The sequence below is a fragment of the Chiroxiphia lanceolata genome, chromosome Z (assembly GCF_009829145.1).
Source record: "Chiroxiphia lanceolata isolate bChiLan1 chromosome Z, bChiLan1.pri, whole genome shotgun sequence".
NCBI lineage: Eukaryota > Metazoa > Chordata > Aves > Passeriformes > Pipridae > Chiroxiphia > Chiroxiphia lanceolata.
The window spans coordinates 54,449,895-54,473,528 of NC_045671.1; the positions used below are offsets into that span (position 1 = coordinate 54,449,895).

Here is a 23,634-nt window from a genome sequence, read left to right on the forward strand (position 1 = left end):
TTTTCTAAAGTTCAGAAATTCTTGCTCAAACCATATGTCCAAACACAAAAATCATCCATAATAATTAAGGCATTCCTTTTAATTCAGAAAATATGTGAAATATAATTAATGTGTGGCAAGATTAATCTTGTGATATATCCTATCTCAGCTGTCAGTTAAAGGCCTTCTATTGACAGATGGTGTAGATGATGCCTGATACATGAGTTAAATGTGTGCAGTGAGTTTTACAAGCATCTGTGTAGTCTCAGTCAAAGCAATGAGATCATTTCTCTCTATTTCTATGGCATTAATCCACAGTGCATATATCAAAAGCCTAGCATAGAAAAACAAGTTCTGGGAGACCACCAATCAGAAAAGGTAGAGTTTAATTAAGAAAGGAGTTTCTTGTGCCTTATAAAATGATTTGCCTGTAGAAGAGATACCTTTCTCATTGAATAATCAGAACAGGACATTTATGCACCAGTGGGTTTCACCTGTGTAGAAAAATCTTGTCTATTGAATGATTTGTTTTGAACTCAGTTATTCCAAAGGGCTCTGTGGTAAAAATTTTGTCCTTAAATTTGTGGTGCTATCTGGAAAAAGAATAGCAGCAAACTTTTGCTCAGTTCTGCCCACAGAGATTTTCTGGATTGATCATTTTTTTTCTTACCTTCACATTTCTTGAAAAATATGTGAAGGATTTTGTATCACCATAGTCTTCCCTTATCTCTATGATCTACACAACAGACATTAATTACAGTACTTTTAATGTGCCCTGAACATATTAAAATGTAATCTAAAGTGGCTTGTTTTTAATGAATGCTTTCTAGCTCTGGTAATTATTCTCATCAACTCTCCAGTGAGAAGGGCTTAGTTTGTTTCCGGAGCTAACAAGTCTATCTTTACCTTCAGAGCTGCCTTCAAGTACGTGAAGAACTCTACATTAAATCTGGGCACTTGCCTGCTGAGAGAAAGCAATTTTACAGGTAAGATGAGGAATCCTAAACCTCTGTTCCCCGGTAAGGAATTTGTAGTGTCTGCCTAAGCAGACTGTTTCAGCAATGTTTGCTTCATCGAAATCTCAGCTCAGTGAAAACGCTGTTGCTTTCGGTCATAAAAATAAGTAGTGTCATTTTCTCTTTGCAATGAATTCTTTCATCCAATCATATTCCTGTATGCAAATATACCATAGCTGGTTCAGATAAAAAAGCACAAATAAAGCTAGGGGCTCAGTCAGGACAAAAATCACTGCACTTCCTTTATACCTCATTTCACCTGTGTTTCAGGAACATCCTCAAACTTCTCAACTGAAAGCATGAAGAAGCAAGGTTCAGACAGCAATTCTACTACAGTTACGCCAGCTGTGCCAGAACCAATCAAAGATCTGAAAATTAAGTACACCAAGGTTAGTAGCATTTGCATTTCTTAATCTTTCTTATGCATTCAACTTAGACAGTAGGATGTGCTCAGTTTAACCTTATATACTATGGAAGCCACTGTAAATCAGTGCTTAAAATGTTTGTTCTGACAGAGTTCTGATTTTACACATATTAGCAGTTGATGTTTAGTGATCCTTTTAACCTAAGCTAAAGCACCTAATTCTGTAAGAATGATACAATCTTTCCATAGTTAATTTAGGGTGAGTGTTGTTTTTCTCCTGAAACAAATTTTCAGCAGTGGTAAGTTTCTCAGAAAGTATAAATGAAGCAAAGAAGGAAAGGTTTCTACTACTATATTATTTTTCAGAAGAGTGAGAGCAAACTAAAATGTCCGCGTATTGCATCATGTTATGATCAGATTTAAATAATTATACCTAATAAGAATATGTGGAAAGGGATATGTGAAAATGAAACTAAAATAAAAATAATTCTGCTCACATGTTAATCTTAGAGATAATGAATCTGTTTTTCAGCTTAAACAAGTAGCTATCAATAAAGTCTACCAACACTAACTACTCAATATTACCATAAACTTTTTGAAATAAAAAATTCTTCTCCATATACATTTAGAAATATACAGATAAAGAAGGTTTGTATTCAGACTTGTGCTTCCAACTTGAAAAGACTCTTTTCCTGTTTTATACCATAATATTATATCATAAAACACAGATATCTCCTAGAATTTTCAAAAAAAGTGTTGGCAGAGAATATTGAAACTCTGCTCTCTGAAACTTTCAGGTAGAACAATTGATCAGAAAGGACTTCTTATCTTTGGAGACTCCTTTATCACTGTTCTTTTTTTCTTGATACTGTTGCAAGGGAAATAATATTATTTTTTAGAGCCACTGCTTCATTTCTTTTCCAAAAGCAAGGTATTCAGTAATCATCTAAATTAGTCCTTTTGAATTACATTCTATCCTATTTTTTTAGTGGAAAAAATCGAGCAGATATCAATGCATATCTTTCTTGAATAAATCACACAGGATCCTACTTTGTAAATATTTAACAGACTAGGAAAGCTATGCAGTTCTGCCATGCCACGTGATAGCCCGCTACTGCTCTTCCTGTCTCAAAAAGAAAAAAAAAAGGCTTTTTACTATTTGATTTTTTAGTTTTTCAAAGGAAGTTATCACTAATATGAGCAAAGCACTGACTAATGTAACTGAATATTCAAGATACGAATTCCTGTAAAGATTTTCATCCTTCTAAAATATTTCACTAGTAAAAATCTATTCTGTTAATATAAAAATCAACCACAAGACAGCCAGCCAAGACAATTGAAAAGTCTATAGTCTGTAGTGTGCAATCAAGGAGAGTGTCACATTCCAAATATTTCTTTTGCCTTTGCAATCAAGTTGTATATGTAATTTGTACCTGTGCAGAAATGCAATGCACTGGTTTGCAAAATCCAACACACCCTCGTGGAGGTTTGATCTTTGCAATGCTTTCCTTCTGTCTTCAAACACCATATAGGATGATCTGAAAGCCACAGCAGTCTACTGAGAGACAGAGATTTGGGATATTAGAAATGCTGGCCCATATCCAGCACTCATCTCACAATTTAATAAAGCTTTTCCACTCTTGCCTTTGCACCCATCCTGTTCCTCTCCTGTTACAGAAGTTAGAACATAGGGGGTGGGTGACTACTTACACTGGAAAGAATGAGACAAGGGAATCACTAATTACTGCTGATGTATTACCCTTTCTGTCTGAAGCACGGAGGATCAGATCCTTCATTTCTGTACGCTCTAATTTTTCTTTTCCTACCATTTTGTAATATCAACAGCCATTGCATGAGAATCTGAAGAGAGGTCTTCAGAAGATGTTCAAGGACTTTCCTCTTTACTTAACACTGTTTTATGTTCTATGAGAGAGATAATTTGAGGCCTTTCACAGAATTCATTTAACTAAGTATTTCCATATGAATCTGGATTTATAGGTAGGTATAGCTACATTTCAGATTAATCCTTTTTCATATGTAACATGTATACTAGTATAACACTTAACACTCCAGGGAATTTCAGTTTCAACCATCAAATGGAAGTATTTTAAACACTACAATTGGCTTGGATTTTGAACCGCAAAGTGATCTTGAATTGGTTTCATATCTGAATCTCCTTTAAAGATATGCTCGTGAACTGAATAACTTTTGGTAGCTAGCTAAAACTATACTAGTAAATATTTTACTTAGTCAACACTGAAGAATTAGACAATGGTTGTGTGACAAATACTTTCTGTCATGATGCTTTCACATACCCTAAGCCCTGTGGTACTCCTTTAATCAGAGAAACTCAGATTAGTTAATTATTAGGTTGTCAAATTACACGAGGGGGAGAAAATGGCTGAACATTCTCTCACTAATCTGCATGTGGAATATCAGAAAGTGTGGAAGGTTAAGCCACTCTGAATAAAGAAAATCATAGCTGAGCATCATTATGTTGCATCACTAGCTTCAAAACAAACATGAGACAGAAAAGCACAAAAATATAATTGGAATATCTGGGAAAAGGTAATCAGCTAGAAAGGTACTATAGAAACTCACTCTTTTTCAGATCAGCGTGCTTTGTAGACACAAAGCCCCTCACTGACAAATAAAAAAATTTACATAAGTATTGAACGGAAAGAGTGTGTTCTCTGATTATTAGCTCATTGCAGCAGTAAAATGTAATTCCTATATCAATAATAGCATACAATTTCAAGGGAGGGGAAAAAAGTTACATGAAATATTAACCAAACATAAGATTCTCGTAAGGAAAAACCTGAGGTGGGAAAAAATAATATTTCACAGCAGATATTCTATACTGACATATTTGCTTAAAGTTAAAACTTCATTCTTTAGTAGTTCCTTAAATAATATTGCATAATTTAATTTTATTGCTTAAAGCATACAGTGAGACTCCATGACGTATTTTGAGACTGGTACGTTAGAACTTACACCACTTGAAATGTGCCTCCTCTTGGGCCGCAAATCTTTAAGGTCTAGATGCATCTGTAAAATTTACTGCCAAGTAAATTTTAGTGTATTACAGTACTCAAGAATATCTGAATGACTGCCATAATCTCTAAGAGCAGGTGTACATGGGTGCCAGCAGTTATTCAGCACTGCGTATCATCTCACCTGAGTGGTGCTGAACTGCCTTCGGCATGCGTCCAAACTCAGCCCTGACGTCTCTTCACTGTTCCTGGCCTGTAAAAAAATGCTGTTGGTGTAATTCCCTGGTTTATAGTCTGCATTAGAAAGCTTGTGATCAGTCAGCTGAGCAGCTGTTCAAATCTGTTGGTCCCTTTTATCTTCGTGAAACAGTCAACGGGGTTCATTTGAAAAGTATTGAGAAGAAAATCTTTATTACAGCAAGGGGCAGATTTATGGGCAGAAGAGGTTTTGCTTTTTCTTGTACGATAAGTTTGATATCTAAATAGAAGATAAGTTAGACATTTAATTTCATGTTTACAAAGTTATCCTTAATAGCTAAGTTAGGAATAGTCCACATTTTAATTGGTTCTATTTCATTTCTTGACTACACTTCTGTATTATTTTTAATAATAATAATGAATTACATTAAAATTCTTCCCTAGAAAAGAATAAGTTTATAGACAGATGCTGATACGGGATCTTTGCTACAGCAGAAATTAAGTACTTACTTCTTTAAGCTGCACTTTTAAGTCATTTTGCAGAAGCACTGAAGCCTGAATCCCTGTACAGACTTTGTACAATACTGAAACCACAAAAAGGGGATTCTTATCCTAAGGAAGATTCAGCAAAAAGTTATGTTTCATAAAGTGATGACACCTAATGTAAGGGCCCTAAAATTTATTTCAGCAGAGCTGTGGTGCGGTCCATCTGAAACAAAGCTGTACAGAGTCAGCATGAGCTTCCCTCATGCAGCACCGACACAATTATGGCACTTCCCATCTAGCAGATACTTCTGTATTATGAACTCACAGTCCTTTCAAAATACTCCAGGACTGAACAAAACGAAACAACTGAGATGACAGAAAAAAAGATAAAGTTCAGGTCTTGTCTCCCCATTCTCTGTTCAGGTCATCTGAATGATGAAATCAATTGTGTAAAAAGGATAGAAATACTGTAGTCTTGCAGGGAACTTCAACCCCAAAGGGTGGATGATGTTAGACCATTTGAGTTGAAACCAATCGTTTCAGAAAAACAAGATTTTACGGCACTCTGTCATTGTGAAATAAAGATAGTCAGAGGGGTTTGACTGCCTGTTGATGGGCTCTATTTGAAACACTAAGCTTTAGTAGTGTACAGTCTCATTTACAGGAAATGTGTATTTCCAATTCTACTGCAAAGAAACCTGAAAGTCATTAATACTTTGAGTAGTTGAAATAAAAATACATCTTCTCTCCTAAAATTCCAGTGAGGTAATATTTACAAAATACCTGCAACGATGTTTCTAAATCCTTGCAAAACAAAATTGTACTCCTAAACCTCATGGGTCACAGTTAGTCATCACAGACAAAGCCCTGCAGAGCACTTGCCACAGACGGGTTGCATTTATGTTCGTCTAGATGTCAGTGGAGTTCTGACTGACTGACAAAACACTGTAAACTATTGCAAGATGATCCCAAACATAATTTTTCTCAGTCAAGGTTGTTGTTAGAGGCTGCTGTCTGCAGGTACTTTGATGTTGCCTTGACTTAGAGATCCATATCCTTTTTGTTTGTAGCAAATACTCCACAGCATTTAATGAGCATGCCTGAATGCACATTTACATGTACAGCTGCCTGCAATGTATTAATACAGCTTACTTGTAGAGTTTTGACTTTTTCCTTCTCTTTTTTGTCTTTCATACCTGCATTTCCAAGGCTGCTATCTAGCTTATGAAAGACATCTGGATAGTTTGATTTATACAGCCCTGTTACAATGTTGTATATATATTTAATATAGCGAAGTTATGTTTTAAACAGAAACGGTATTAGAAACATCAATAAGAGATATATTCTAAACTAATACTATGGGCAATATTGGTTGGTGCAATAAATGTAGTATTTAAACAAACACTTCAAAAATTTCCAAAAATGGTATGTTTTGCTATTATTCCTTTCATGGACAGATATGAATTTAGCATACTGTAACATCATAGCAGTGTTATGTTAATATTTACCTTTCACTTTGTCTCTTTTCTTGGCAATATGTCTAGATGGGGGGGGGAGAAGGGGGTGTTGCACATTTAACCATTTAACTGCTGTCTTTCTCCTTTCACCACAGTCAGAATTTTGTGTGGATAATCTTATAAACAGCTTCATCACTTGTCTGAAATTTCCAGGGACTTTCCAGGGATTGATAGCTTTTGTTAAATCAGGAGTTTGCTGGTCAGTCCTGATGGTCAGACATTACAATGACAGCCTGTATAAGGTGCCCACATAGAGACAATCTGAAACATACAGGAATATATTAAATTAAATATATTAAATGGCAAATTGTTGCCATATTCATTTATTCAAATATAGTATTTTATGATCTTGATCATGAATAATGATCTTGATCATTATTCACAAAATATTCCCTAATTATTGACTACCACTCAGTCAGAGTAGGCAATTTGAACACTATGCAAAAAAATCTATTTCTTGAAATCGGACACATTTTCATAACATATGTGGTTGTGGTGGAAGGGTTTAGTCCCCAGGTCTGTGTGACAGGAAGTATTTATCCTGTAGTTCTGGTGTCTTGACTTTATCTGCCCCAAAGTATTTTCTGGTTTTCTATTTCAATTTTCCTGCTATTCTAAGCAGTAATGCTAGGTTCTTTATCCTAATGGAGAGGAAACAGGAATCACATCTTTTCTGCTAGCTGGTGTCAATGGCTAAGCTCCAGTGACTAAAGGTGAGGCAAGACACCTTAACCATAAAGAGAGGCACAGTTTGACCTCAAAATACTTGATACTGTCAGTCAGAGTCTGACATGGTCTCAGTGATGAGTATGAGCAAGACCTTACATGCATGCCAGCAACACAGGGGTGCTGGGAGAGAGTGAGAAGGGAGAACACCAGCCCACCAGCACCAGAAAGGTGGGCTCAAGCATTGGGAGGGCAGCTCAGTGTGGAGACCCCACTTTATCACTGATCCAGAGATCACAGAGATGGTCAGGTAGAGGAGGACAGGTACTGTTAACATCAGACTGTATACCTTATCATGTTCATTTCAAAGAGCAACCTACATAACAGTTCTTAACAACATAGTCTCCTCTTTTCAACAGCTGTGCTTTTATCAGGTCTTCCCAAAAAGCCTTTCCTTTCTTAGCCTGTTTTGAGGCTAACCTACAGTCAGAAAAAGTTAACCCCCTCCAACAATTTACCAACAGTGCCTCACACATGGCGGGCTCTAGAGTTGTACAGATCTCGTGAATCCACATGTAAGACCTAGGTTCTATTTTGCATTTGTGAGCAGAGATAAGTACATCAGATTTCACCCAGAGATCCTTACACATGTCCTAAGCACCCAGGACCATCTGGATGCAATTCTGTGCAGTGTGCTCTAGGATAATCCTGCCTGACCTGAGATGTTGGACCATGTGATTCCACTGTGGTTCCTTCCAACCTTATTCATTCTGTGATTCTGTGATTCATTCAATTGACTATGGAGAAGGTTTTTCGGTCTCAACTTTAATTTCAGAAAACTGCTGTTGGTTTTGCTTGTTTGGGGCTTTTGATTTGGTTTGGTTTAGTCTTGGTTGGGATTTTATTTTCTTTGGCAGGAGAGAGTGAAGAAAAATCAAAGTAAACCTAAACACAACAGTGCTCTCCAAGATACTTCTAATTTAAGGTATTATACTAACTAAACCCAAGGACTGGGTCTACTTCTGTCAGGCTATGTAACAAGAAGGCCCTCCATCCTTACCAACCCTGTGAGCACAGGAAACCCAGGTAGTTCTAGGTAGGTCATTTAGGGATGTACCTCCCTTGCACATCACAGATTTCAGTTTGAGAAGGGAAGGACCCCTTTGTAACAGCATATTTTTATGATATGAAACAAAGTAAAAATATAATGTAGAGAAAGTTTGCCTCTTCAAAAGAAGGCAATTTTAAAAGGCTGATCCCTGTTATGTTAACATGTGATTACTTATCTCTTCAGAATAATTTAGAAACGGCTATTCCAATTTTAATACAGGTATCTATCAATCAGGAAGCTCTCAGGTATGAAAGATAGGTTTATTCACCAAAGCAGATGACAAACAGTTATATATGTGTTACTAATATTATTGCACTCTTTCTTCCCCTGCAGATATTTATAAACAATGAGTGGCATGATTCGATCAGTGGTAAAAAATTTGCAGTCTTTAACCCTGCAAATGAAGAGAAAATCTGTGAGGTTGAAGAAGGTGACAAGGTAGAGTTTTCTTTCTTGCTCTTAATTCTAACTTTAAGTTTACTTCTTCATCTTAAAAGCAGTAAGGCAAGCAGCCATCTCTGTGGTATAACCACCTTAGGCATGTACCTACTTCATTCTGAACACTTCTACAAAATAATTCTTATCTTTATTTTTTTTTTTATTAAGCCACAATATTTTTTGTAAAGAAACAGTGAAAAAACTGATTTACCTTAGGATCTCGCTCATATAAGAAAAGTTCTAAAGAAATATTTTTTGCTGGGTTTTTCTTACTAATATAATCAGCTCTTTTTCTTATCTGTGATCAGTGACATCTAAAAACTTAATTGGGAGTCTTTGTTATTTTTTCTTGCTCTTCCTTAGTCAGTAATGTAACCTGTTCATTACACATTTATATAAAACTTTTTATTATAGATAATATGAAGAGGGCAAATATTTATAATTTCCCACACAGACTCTGTGAAGATGATTATTACCATCAGCATTTTTATGAATATGTCTTCTCAGTATTGCCCCTTCAAATATTTTATTAGGAAAAATATATTGGAACATGGTCCTAAAAAACACTGAAGTTGAATGTGGCCTATCAAGTAGTCACTAATTCTACCAAAAATTATCTACTTAAAACATGTTGAATCAATGAATTTAAGCAGAGGACTAAAAAACTTGTTGAAAACTGCATACAAACATTTTTTGTATGTATTTATGTGATTCCCTAGTGGAAAATTACATATAGATGTCATGTAATCAAAAATATATTGAAAACCTAAGTGCTAAGATCTATATTTTGTTATATTATGTGCTTTTCTCATGAAAAGGATTTAGCTAGTGCTACTATATAGTTTAAATGTAAGTTATCAAGTTGGGGGAAGGGTAGTTATTTAAATAGGACAGGCAATATTGCTGAACAGTTTTAAAAGTGATGACCAATTTTTCCTATAAACTCTGAGACAGGAAGTATGAGAAGTGAAGGCTCTATTTCCAGTTCAAAGATGACTGTAGCTGGAAATGAAATTGTTTTTATAATTACTGATTTAGTTTATTTCATTTTTTTTATTTATTTATTTATTTATTTATTTATTTTATTTTTTACACTTTTCCCCTCAAGGTCAGTTTTTTACATCCAAAAATGACAAAATTTTTTCACATTTCTCACAAAATGACGTTATTTAAGTAAAGAAACATGCATACCTAGAATGTTTTGTATACAAGCATTTTTTAAGCTTAGCAGTAGAATATTCATTTAGCACCTTTTTATCCAGGAGATACTGTAAAATTTATAAGCTGCTTATGCATGTTATAAGCTCATCAAAAATTGATTGCCAATATAGTAAGCATGGGCTCTTTCAGAATACTTTAATTTACTGCACAAAGATTCAGTCTGAAATGAAATTCTCTTTTGAGAAATACGTTCAGAATCATTCATTCATTAAATCTTAGCTACTCTGGTCCATAATTTCACCATGAATCTCCTAATAAACTTTGTCTCTAAGGCTGTCTAGCACATAAGCAATAGTGACCACAAACTTCTAAGAAGGTCATAATGAAGACACATTTTAAATTTTTTTCAGAAAAACATGGCTGAGAAAGTATGTTTTTAATTATTTCATATATCTAACCAGGAGTTTTTTCAAAGGCCTTGCTTTTGTTTAGTCCCACTTACCTATATCTAGTGCTGAAACAGTGATATTTGATCATCCTCAAATTAAATTACTCATGACTTGCAACTGTTCAGTTACCACACAAAATTTTTGTAGCTTTATTTCCTTACCAGCACTCCAGCAACTCATTAAATAAAGAGATAATACTATTCGACAATCAGGTTTTCTTTCTCTTCAATAATTTTGCAAACTAATGTGTAATGACAACTGCTATTAACTAAATTGCCAAGTGAATTGTACAAATCTAGTAAATTACACAGCCATTATGAACCTAATATGTTAGAGCCTAGACTTCAAATAATGAGTCAAAAGATTTTAGGCATTTAATCTGCGCATACAATAGCGTTGACAAAAGACTGTCCCATTCCTTGTAGTAGTATTTTTAAAGAAACAAGAGGAGATTAAAACACACAGACATATATGTGGGTGAGAACTGTTCCCTTTCACTTTGATGGCTCTTTCAAACTACATTCCTAATCCTAAAGGCCCCTAGTAATAATAAAACAGCTCAACAAATGGTCAGCGTACACAAAGTAAATGTACGTAAACTAAACGTAAAAAAGTCTAAACTGGCCCAGAAAAGCGTCTTTATACTCATGTACCCGAAATAAATTTCATACTGTTGAAGAACAATAATTTTTTTATTACTTTTCATTCATGACCCTTTAAAACCTTTATCTTATTTGTCTTGGTTTTAATTATTTCTGCACTTCTAGTAGAAAGAACACATGTAGTTTTAATTTACATCATTTGTACTAGGATGACTTTTGTTTCCCCCTTGTCCTTTTCCAGTAAAGGCTAAGCCATAACCCCTCAAGTCATATTGCAAAGCTGTAGAATATTTATGACAGGGTTTCACAGATAGTGATGATGTATTTGACAACATTCTGAAGATTCTGAAGAAAAGCAATTCTTCTTAAACTGGTAGATTTCAGCTACCTGATGTAGATGACTGGTCAGTACGATCCTATAGTAATGGCTATGCTATTTGTATAGTTCCTTACTACCTTTTCCTGAATTTCCTGGAAAAAAATTGGGAAGTTCTGTGGGCCTCCTGCTTAACAGGTCTGTGCTGAGCTTTCTAAGCCACTAACCCACCTCACTCACAGCTTTTAAAAATATGTTCCTGGCTATCAGCATCAGTTAAAGATTTAAGATCTGGTTCATGTTTAAAACTAATGATTTTGGTGTTAACTCAGTTGACTTTGCTGACTTAGTCAACCTTGATAGTGCTTTCCCTGGAGAAGAAAGCACTGATTAGCAAACAGCAGCACAAAAAAGTTTGAAAGAAATTCTTCAAACATTGCACACAAATTTCTCAGGGAAATGTGACATGCACAGAAACCTCTTTTTTTTTCTTTTTTTTTTTTTCCTGGAAATTTGTTTTTCATTTCTAACAAAAAAAATCTAGAATAAATATTTTTTTTATGTCATTGTTTTCCCGGGTAAAGTTTTACAAGAGTTATGAAATATAGGAGAATTCCAAGTACTAAAACCTTCTCACAAGAGATTTTTAATTTTTTTTTTTTTTTTTAAATCCTGGAACACCATTTGCACAGAATAGTTACACAGAAGTCATCATGGATTTTCCTTCTACAGTGAAAGCCAAATGATAAATAACAAAATATGCTATAAAAACTATTAATGGACTGACAAACTAGCTGACATATTCAAAGACAATGTTTAGATTTCAAAATATTTAAGCTTAGCATTTTAAACCTGGTGCTTTTTTTAATTTTCAAAATAATTTTAAACATACATTTTTCTTAAATCTTCACAAAATAAATGTATTAATTTGTCTTCCTCAATAATAAATTTGTGTTCATTTTATGAAACATCCTAAAGCATAGATTTTTCTAACCTGGTCTTCACTACATCACTAAATAGTTTTAGATGATAAATAATTAAACATTTAACTTGCAGATTTGGGCATCTCTTTCTAAATAAAAGAGAATAAATTGTATCACCAGTGTAATTTTTTGTTGTATGAAAAGGGCTTGAAAACATAAATTTTAAAAATAGAGTTCCTTAATATACTTTTATTTTAGAAGCATTGAGAACCGACCACCTGTTTCTCATACAATTTCACATTGCTGAGATAGCAACAGAAGTGTTTGAAAAAAAAAATAACCCACACATTTAAAATTACTGTACCAATTTTTATTAGATTGGTCTTGGTTTCTCTTATTTAAAATTTAAATTAAATTTCAAGTTAAATTTCACATAAGTAACAGCCAAAAGGACTGATGATAGAATCAATTACTGATTTTAAAAGTTTCTCTTTTTTCCCCACAGGAGGATATAGACAAGGCAGTTAAAGCAGCTAGAAAGGCTTTTGAGCTTGGGTCACCCTGGCGTACAATGGATGCTTCGGAGCGAGGAAGGCTCTTGAACAAACTAGCTGATTTAGTTGAAAGAGATCGGCTGATTTTAGCTGTGAGTATGATATGTGAACAAAAAAAATGGGACAAAAGTCCTGATTTAAAGAAAGATATAAGGAAATGTAATGTGCCTACCTTTTGGAAAGTCACACTTTCTTAATATTTGTTTTTCATCTCTACAGCAAAATGTCCACAGTAAGCTGTGTTGTACTCTGACCTATTAACATCCCAAATCCAAAATGTACTTGAGTATTTGATCACTTTAAAGTGATACTTAAACTACCTACAATCACAGTAATTTGAATTGGTGATTCTTAAGGACATACTAACATAGATCACATGGTTAACATTTTTCTACACCAAAGTCAGAACAGAGGCCTAAACACAAATCAAAGCCTGAATCAAAGCCTAAACTCAAAGCCTGGTTCAGTGCTTACAGATGATACAAGTCAGAACGGGGAGAAATTTTGAATTTTTTTGCTATATATTTCATTACCACTGGTCCTTCATTAACTCCAATTTGAAACTGGTAATAAGTGATAAAGCTTAATCAAAACCAAAGGCATCAATGAATTATTTAAAGGGAAGAAGAACATGAGGGGTAGGGAATGATGTCCTGTCTTTACCAAGTACTATGTATTGGCTATTTTACTACACCTAACAGCAAACACTTAAGTTGTAACGCCCCCACCTACAGATAGTGAACTAAGTCAAGAAATAACATGTAAAATAGAAATGCATCCCTCCCCTTGTTTTAAGTACCACATATGATGCTATTTCAAGAACATTCTGAAATTAAAATTTAGGCAGGATTATTGTTTGCACTGAAGATGAATACTGGTTTTCTGACAATGGTGTAAAAAATTTAAAGAGAAGAAGTATTATCACTCAGATTGATCCAGCTACAGTTTGAAGTATTTAGCCATCAGCCATAAACCATACTGTTGATAAGCTCATAAAATTTAAACCTTCAAATATATAAAACCTACAAAGCATCTATTGCCCATTATATGTCCTTATGACTGTACTATAGTTTCTCAGGAGAAATCTCGGGTGGCTGGAACTTACATCTTTTACAATGCTAGATTTATTTGAGATAAGAGAGACAAAATTATAGGAGAGGTACATTTTTAATAGGAAAGTACATCCCCTTGTCAATTAAATATTGAATAAGCCGGCATTTGTTCCTTTATTGTAGAGCCTAAGGCATTATAAATTCAAAGAGGATGAAGATATAATAATATTTTTTTTTCTACAGGAAAAAACATTGAGTTAGTTTTTGTTCCCATTTGCCATTTTCATAAAATGAAAGTATTGCTTTTCTCTGAGGTCCCTCCCTAGTTTCTAATTTACTGACTTTGTTTATATTTCTTACATCTTACTGACTTACTCCTTTCCCCTTTTAGATAAGGTATGTTTGAATGAACTGCTTTCCAGACTTCATCAAAGTGAAGGGAGATTTTCTCCACTCACAGCTTATCCTACCTGCAAAACTAGTACTACAGAATAACAAATAACCCTAGAGATCACTATATCTCTAGCCCTAGAGTACACTAGAGATCAAAATAGATCCCAAAAGCTCATTGCAGAGGTATTGTCCTGTGTTCATGCATCTAACCAGGCTGAAATTACTCTGTTTTACTGTTTTGCTTAATGATAACATGTTTCAGAGGCTCAGCAGCCCTACAGACAGGTGAATGGAACAATAAGTCAAAGCAGGGGACTGAAAAAGCCACTGAGAATTGTGTTTCTTATGTTTCAGTCTGTTGTGAAGTTGAAAGCTAGAAGATTCATAAGTTTGAGGACAGGGAATAATTTTCTCCCATTTCCAAACAGAACAAAACAGCGCCAGACATATTGCCTGGAACGGCAAGGGCATATCTCATTTAATCAGTTCCTTGTTGCAGAAAGCCATCAAAAATTGCTGTCTTCTCTGTTTGTTCTGTTCTCTTCCCAAGTATGATATCTGAAAAGTGTCCAGTCAACTAAAACTGTAGACTTCACTGGGGCACTATTTTTGAAAAACTGTTCTTAAAGGATCAGTCTGTAGATCCAACCTGAAATGATAAAGAACCCCAACAAATTTGGAAAAGAAAAATATATTTCTAAGACCTGATTAGATTGTGAAACCATAGTCTGGGTTTTTGCTACTGAATGTCATAACAGGATTGTTAACAAAGTTGGAGGTCCTCAGTGTCTCTGTTTTGGAAAACTAGGGAAAAAAAAATTAGGGGTGCCAAAAAGATACTGACACTATTTAAGAACTGCATGTGGTCTTTAACTAGATGTCCCAATAATTAGGGGTATGGAAATGGCCTTAATCCAAACCACACTCCTTGGATTTGGCTGGAAATCAACCCTATTTAGTGCTGGTGTTTCTGTGGGTGGAGCAGAACTGGCCCACTGAAGAGTTATAGACATTGAATGAATATTTACTGATCATTATTGTAAAAGTTTATATCTGCCTGGCATGGAGAGTCAGGTTTAGCTTCAAATAAGACCAATTAGATCACTCAGTTGGTAGTTAGCCAATAAAAGAGAGTCTCCTCTGTGTAAATATATATATATGTTATGGTATTATATGCCATGATTTGAGTCTTCTTGCTGATATGCGAGGAAGACCACTCATTTTATTTGCATCAGTTACTTGCACAGAGTCCTACCTGATCTCTTGACCTATGCTTGCAGAATATTTAATATAAACTAGAACAGTGTAACTGATTCAGATGGGAGAAATGTTATTGTTTTTTCAGTACGTCTTACCATTACAAATTTGCCATGATAATGCTACCTGCATAGCTCCAGACAAATAAACCATCATGAAAATTTCTCACTTGTAAATTGCTATCTTAAGTTTTTCAAATACTGTGTCCTTCAGAGTGGAATTAATCTAAATGTTTGTACTAAAGACAAAAATCCTCAACCTGAACTACCAAAAGCTAAATGACAAAGTACAAGCATAAGAACCATTATCAGTATTTGATATTAACTTTTTAATTGCAGACAATGGAAGCCATTAATGGTGGGAAACTCTTTTCCACTGCCTACCTAATGGACTTAGGTGCCTGTATCAAATCATTACGCTATTGCGCAGGCTGGGCTGATAAAATCCATGGGCGTACTGTTCCAATGGGTGAGTATTTTTGAGATAACAAAAGTACAGAACTGAAGCAAATGAGAGCTGTAAATAACTGACTTTTATCTAAAAGTTGTGCTACACAGAAAATATCTCAAATGGAAAATGTTTTAGATAGTTTTTAATATAGGTTATTAAAGATTTATCATAGTTTTCAGTTTAAACATTTAGTGCAGTTCTTCACATTTATTTCTTGTTCTATACACTACTAACCAGTATTGTTTATTGACCAATAAATTTAACCTGTATGTATATCTCAGAAACCTGTAGTGTACTTTTGCATAGAAATTTATAGTTTATGCAAGACTACAGTAGTGAAAACCAGATATTTGCTTATTAAAGCTAAAATTAGCACAAAGAAGTAATATTTGTTTCAGATTCTGGATAATGTACTAGGAAGAGTAAGTACTAAGAGATAGGAAGAAGGAAAGAGTATTTTGCTCAAATTTCACTCCATTCCCTTTCCCATTATGCAGCTCTGTGAAAACATTGTCTCTCAAGCCACCTTTTCTCAGAAGGACAAAGCAAAGAATGGTAATAAAGAAGGAATTAAGGAAAACTGGAGTGATAAATACTTCCAACTTTTTTTGCATCACGTAGATCTCTATACTAGGCTTAACGGAGCACATGTTTGTTTGAATCAAAGAGAACTTTATACTTAATGGATTTGATTTAAGCTGAGACCTGATATTAAAAAATGTCTGATATGTACCTAGGATTTAAAAGAGCACTTTCTGAAACAAAAAAAGGCGATAAAAGAAAAAAGAAATTAAGAATGCTCATTGGTGTGCTGTGCATACTGCATTGAGAAGGAGGGTTATCACTGCAAAAAGTCAGTCATAAAAAAAACCTTGGACGAAGAAAGTAGGCATTGAATCCAGATGTGCTTTATGGATCTTTTCATAGTTAAAATTTTGAAAATATCATTTATAAGTAAAATTGTGTCCAGCTAAGTTTTGTATCCAACTTTATCATCTTTCTGATTTAACTATCTCTCACAAATGCTTTGTCTGCATGTCTAATTATTTCTTTGTCCCATAGATGGAAACTTTTTTACATTTACAAGACATGAGCCTATTGGTGTGTGTGGCCAAATTATTCCTGTAAGTTGCAACTATTTATGTAAAACACAAATATTCCTTGTTACAAGTGGAAATGCTTTTGAAATTTTGTCTATGCAAGTGCATTTGTGAAAAATTACTAACCAGAAATTTTCAGATCCTGAAAGATAAAGGCTATCCTGAGTACCCAAATTCTGCAACACAATTTTTGATGAGTCAGCCTGGTTCAACCTTGTCTCCCTCCTCCCTGTATATCGAGGGGAAATAAATTTCAAAAGATTGACAGAATAGTTTGAAAGATGAAATTATGTTTTGTAGGAAATGAAAGAATTAGAAACAAACATGTAAGAGAGTGTAATATTTACAGCCTATCAACAATAAGCTGTTTAAGACCTAAAATATCTATTCTGCTTCATGTAGCTTCCAGACAGATGGATTTTTAATTACAGCTAAGACTCAACATCAACACCATAGTGGTGGTACAACTAACAACACAAAGAATGTGTCCAATAAGCTCCTGTTTGGCATGCCTAAACTCCCAGTTTTGAAGTCATTTATTTTAAGCAAAGATTCAAAAAGCCAGCCTTGAAGAACTCTACTTTAAAATTTATTTGTGAGGTCGATACAGTTTTAGTGGGTGCCTGTGAAAACAGTTGCATGCACTAGACGCTCCTAATCGAAGCACCTCTTTGCATATGGTAGTTGTGAGCAGTCTCACCCGACCTGCCTGACAACTTAACAGATTCTGAAATACTCACCTTGCCTATTAGGTTTGCTCAAACATGTGAGTCCCACACAGGTTCCTGATGTCTTTCAGTTGAGCTTGAAGATTTGCTATCCCTTTATACCACCACATTGATTTGGAGAACATCGCTGGGATAGTTTGGATCCAGTCTCTAGGAGAGCTAGGAAACTGATGGTTTAGATTCTCTTATAGGTCAGCCACAAAATATTTCAAGTAAAACACTCAGTTAAGATAAGCTAAAGAACTATAAACACTAGATGTGAACATTTTAATAAAATTACATACAGGAAATATAAACAGCACTTAGTACAAACACTGCCTTCCCCAATAAAATGTTCAAGGATTTCTGAGTATGTCTTAATTTTCTCTTCACTAAAAAAAGAACCACCAAGTTGGAGGTTTCCACATAAAGTAAAATTTTGAGGACTATGTGAATGTTGCAAACCACATTCCATTTCCTTCCTCTCACACAATCCTACTTTAATAATGAATATTCAGAAAATCCTGTAATTCCTCAGTTTGTGTTATTTATGCTCCCACTATTTTTGCTGATATGGTGAGACTGAAATGAGACAAGGACAGAGAAAAAGAATAGTTGCATGTATATTCCTCCAAGCCTTTTTGATACAATTGGGAGCTCTTAACTGCCTTTTTTCCCATTTATAAAGATGTCTTATGAGCTGAGGCTCGTGGACTCAATGTTTCCCAAACTATTAGAAATATGTTTAAAGGGGCAAAGAGTTTTTATACTGGTCACATTATCCCTCACACTGCAGAACACAGGGTCCAAAGCAGTCAGCTGCTCTGCAGTCTGTCTGGACTGACCACAACCAATAACCACCATTGAAACTTCCAGGGAAGAGGGACAGGGTAGCACTATTTGTTATTACCTTGCCTCCCTTAGAAAACTGAATTAATGAGGGATGTGATCATTTACAATAGCAAAACTCCCAATTGTACCACTAATTCAACAACTGTCTGTAAGGCTGTTAGGGGAGTACACTTAACTGCTTCTTGAGCTTTTAACTAGTACCTTTGATCCCCTGTACTTACATATACAAAAATCACTGGTCTTTGTGTTATGTGGTTTGCCAGTTGCTTTTTCAAAATATCTTCATTCTGAAAGGAGTTCAACAAAGTGTTCAACACCTAGTTGACAATTTGCACTATTATAACAAGAAAAGCTGAGGCATTTTGGCGATGTATTAGAAATCGGATACACTTTCTCATCTGTCTTTCAGTGGAACTTCCCACTGGTTATGTTCATGTGGAAGATTGCCCCTGCCCTTTGTTGTGGAAACACCGTGGTTGTCAAACCAGCAGAACAAACTCCACTCACTGCCCTTTACATGGGATCCTTAATTAAAGAGGTAAGTCATAAACAACAAAGTTACTTGCCATTCTCAGAAATGTAAGAGTATACTGCAGCTGAAATGCCACAGAGGTAATATAATCAGGCTGGCCTCTGCCAGTATTTTTCAATGCATGCCTAGCCTTGTACTGTGGAACTTGCCTTACTGTAAACCAGTGAAGACAATCTAGGGCAAAAGTATGCATGTCTTTCAGCCTAGTACACACATACAAAACCCCACAACAGCCATTTAGAAAACTCCATTCTTTCAAAAATATATTTGTATTACAAAAGCACAGTACCTTTCAAAGTCAAAAGGAAGCAAGAACTCATGGATGTGGGTGGTAAGGACTTTATTAGTATAGTTATCACAGAGAAGAACCTGTTTGTACAGCCTTTTTTTTTTTTTAATTGAACAAAGTCTTCATCAACCTGGGTTTATTATTAACAAGGAGCTGTAAAATCGAACTAGTGAGTGCTGCCAAACCTGTGAACTCTCTTCACACAGAAACTGTGAGAATACTCTTTGTTCTCTCGAACACGAGAGCGTGTTAGTTTCTTCTGTGTCTCAAGTTAAACATGGTGCCCAGGCCAGCAAACACTCAAAGAGAATAGTTAAATAGTTTAGCTTTCTTCCCAATAAAATCAACAAATATAATCTAACATGTTTCAAAAGTTGGCACAGATGTCAATAATCACCAGGGCAGTAACCTTGCAGAGTTTTAATGGAAATGACTCGGCACATTTTGTTATCTGTTTCAAAACAATGATTCAGCAGAGCATACTGACCGATTATGTATTAATATTACACAGAAACTAAATGACTATCAGGATTGACCCAAGTCCTGCTGTTATTGCATCACATAGTAAATGCTATTAGATAACATTGGGGACGAGGAATTGCACTAAAAAATATTAGAGACACCTTCCCTATTAATTTTTAACAATAAGTATCAGAAAGTATATGTCTCCGAAAAAAGTAACTTTACAGGGAAAGTAACTCAATTCTCCTATCACTTTAGTGAACTATCTATTCTGATATTCTGATTTCCTGAAAAGAATACTCATAAGTGGGAATGTGATCGGTATCCGATTATACACACAAAGTTGGAGCCAAATCTCTGACAGTCATCACTTCAGTAGCTGCTTTAGACTTGTGAAAATAGCTGAAGGTCTAATTTAACTTTCTACTTCTCAAGTGTCCACATTAAAAAAAATATTATCACTTTTGGTAATCTTCACTATAGTTCTTAACAACCCTCGCAAGTCTCCCTTTTTAATATACAGAGAAGAGCTTCTAAAACAAACATGAAAATTAAATGTTCAAAGTGACACAGTGTGAATTAGTTCCATAAAAAATTACTCTTCTTACTTTTCTTTACAAATTAAGTATGAAATACAATGCTAAGCAAATTAAAGGAACCTCATTGCCTCATCCATTTCAGGGTAAATATTAATCTCGAATATTAAATGAGCATAACAAACACGGAGAGAGTGCATCTGAGCGTGAAATTGTCAGGAATAAAAATTGGTAGAATAAAAGTAACACTGGTGTTAATAACACAGGACATTAAGTTTTAGGAGCTGCAACTCACCACCTGAAATTCACCATTTTCCAAATAAAAATTGAAAAGTTGGCATGTAATATCGAAGTCCTGTTTGATGCTACAAAGAGACTCATTTAAGTGATAACGCAGCAGATGAATCTTTTTAGTATTTTAATTCAATGTCTGCTCTGCAAGTGCCATTAAGATCCCATAGCTGCTGACAAAAAATCCAGCTACACTTCACACATCCTTGGAGTTTGCCTGACAACCTGCTGGAAGAAAATAGCTCATTTTGCTTATGAATGGAACATAACTAATACAGGATTGAAGGGAAATCATAGATTTGAACAAAAAGAAAAGTCTATTTCCATAAAAAATGTGCAGGATATTAAAAGTGTGCATATCTCAGGTGACCTGCTTTTTCATACTTGGTAGCTGATCTGCCTCTTTTTTGCTGTAAACTGTCATGTTGCCCACTCTACTTTCAACCTACATCCAGAGGAACAAGTAAAGACATTGAGTTTGAAGTAGTATTTCCATCATTCTTCTTAATAGAATTTTAGTCAGCAGATCGTTAATTAAATTCCATCTAGCATATTTGTCAACGTGCAGAAGTCAGTAAGTACACATGTTGATTTAAACAGCTTTAATCAAGCAGACATGAAAATAAGCAGTCTTTCTTTGCACAACTGACTGAGAAAAGAAAAAAAAAAGTATTTCTTTGGAAATGGTACCAACAAAGAACTAAAAGGGCATAAATACTGTGAGAATTAAAACAATTGGGGATGTAGGGCTGAGAATAAATGTATGGCTGAGAAAGATGGTTGGAGAAGGGAAGTAAAACTGCCAGAGACATATTCTTCTAGTCATTATCCTTCCCCAAATTTACAGAGTTCTTTCTTCTAATTCAGGCAGGATTTCCACCTGGAGTTGTGAACATCGTGCCAGGCTTTGGACCCACTGCTGGAGCAGCAGTTTCTCACCACATGGATATAGATAAAGTAGCTTTCACAGGCTCTACAGAGGTACTGTAATGAACACAAGAAAATATAAGCAGGAAATGTACCCCTCTGATTCCTAATGTCTTAACTTGTTCTATGTAATTATTTTAACTCTCATCTTTCTTTAGACTGATGGTTTGTTAAACAAATTCTGTTTAATGATTTGTTGGTTATTGTTAACTTTAAACATATTTACAGTATTTGCTATTGCTGGTAAGCCCTTCAAACAAAGGCAGTCAATGAGATAACTAGGTTCTAGTATACCAAGGCTATTTGAAGTCTAATGCATTTAAAACAGAACATTTTCATAACATAGTTTGCACCTTTTTTTAAGAAGCTCTGTTCCCTTTAATTTTAATAACAACAGGATGGCAGGAAGGTATCTAAGAAATCTCATTCCTGGTTCTGCACACACTTAGATGAGGTGATGGCTTTTTGATATTTCAATGATACTTAGGATCATCTGGGTGGTCTTAGAAGAGTATTTGGATATGTATTAGTTTAATAATTAAAAGAAAGGTCACTGTTAATTTTCCCTAACCTTCACCCTGAAGAACTGTGAGTGATATAATTGAAGATTTCTCTTTGCAGGCATTATATAGCTGTACCCTTAATACAGTTCATTATATTGCCTGTCTGCTTGCATGCTAAATGGAAAAGCTGCCATCTGGTCTCTTAACTTCTTGGATATAGACTCCAAAGATAAATATCATTCCCTTTTGTCAGGGATCAGTACACATTGAGTGCAAGAGCTATGTTTACTCTTAGAAACCTTTAGCTCTGAAGTAATGGGAAAAGAAAGCAACCCAAACCCCAGACATACAAGAAATATCCCACAGATGTTCCCAATAGGCAGTAACAATTACAATTCCCAGTGCCCCATGACCCTCCAAAGGCATATGGACCCAAGGGTGTATTTATAGATTTTGGTGACAGTCCTCTACTGGCAGTGCAATTTAACAATGAGAAATGATGGCAGGAAGGTTAACAGAGGGAGGAATTTTATACACAGGCAGTCAGAGACCAAAGCCACAAGAGCTACAAGCATGTTTTTCCTTCACAGTTTTTCCAGGGCTACTCATAGTAAGTAGTTCCTTAAATTATGTCACCAGTAGAAAGAAGTGGCATAGGGGTTCTACCTCACAGTATCCATTTCCTCCTCTTCTTTCTTTTAAGGGAGAAATTGGAACAAGGAAGTGTCCATACAGGCAATGTAGATTCTTTCATACATCTTTTTGCATCAGAGGGCTTTTCCATGTATAAAACAGAGAAACTTCAACCTAATGGGAGCAACAGGCGGAGCAGAAATCAGTGCCTACTTTAGGTTACAGACACATGCCAGTATAGTGATGGTAACCCAAAAAGCAGTTAACATTGATGCCTCAGGATTTTTAGGATTTTTAGCTTTTTGTAGATTTTAATGTGGCTATGTAGTCTGTTGCCCTTTAGAATAGTAGTTAACACTCACCAAACCCTATTCCCCTATTTCATACAGAATTTTCTAAATTTTTTAGGCTTGTTTAGGCTCCTTTCAAGGCACAACTATAGTAAACACATTCTGTTTAAGCGCATATGCATCCCAGGCCTGAACAACAAGGTAGCATCATAGTCAAAGCAACCTTCAACCCTGCACCTCAGAGAAGCTCCAAAGACAGTACGTGCTGTGAAGAAGAGGAGGATGAGGAAGAAAGGGGTCTTAGGATGTCCAACTCAATTTCTGGGGAGGCATGCCAGGGGGGCAGGTTTGGGGAGGATCTGGGGGCAGATAGTTCTTGGATCAGACCATAAATTGTGGAACCCTTGGACATGGGTGTGAGCACTTTTGTACTCCTTGCACCAGAATGCCTTCATTAAAGACCTGCTCGATATCTTATCTATACTAAATTTGCCTTGTGAGTTTTTTCTCCTTGATCTTTAGGCAACAATATGAATGTATACAGGGGGAAACTGTTCTAGAAAACAGTTCTGATTCACAGGCTACAA

At 35.3% G+C, this 23,634-nt stretch overlaps 1 protein-coding gene across 1 annotated transcript in view; it reads left to right on the forward strand.

The window, feature by feature from the left end:
* The window catches only part of ALDH1A1 (aldehyde dehydrogenase 1 family member A1), a 50,329-nt gene that overhangs the window by 15,578 nt on the left and 11,117 nt on the right, over window positions 1–23,634 (forward strand). Inside the window, exons 2-9 of the mRNA XM_032676169.1 lie at window positions 894–965; window positions 1,266–1,384; window positions 8,664–8,768; window positions 12,725–12,865; window positions 15,814–15,943; window positions 16,988–17,049; window positions 18,994–19,122; window positions 21,562–21,675. Of these exons, the coding sequence (XP_032532060.1) occupies window positions 894–965; window positions 1,266–1,384; window positions 8,664–8,768; window positions 12,725–12,865; window positions 15,814–15,943; window positions 16,988–17,049; window positions 18,994–19,122; window positions 21,562–21,675 (872 nt within the window). The remainder of the gene's footprint in view (window positions 1–893; window positions 966–1,265; window positions 1,385–8,663; window positions 8,769–12,724; window positions 12,866–15,813; window positions 15,944–16,987; window positions 17,050–18,993; window positions 19,123–21,561; window positions 21,676–23,634) is intronic.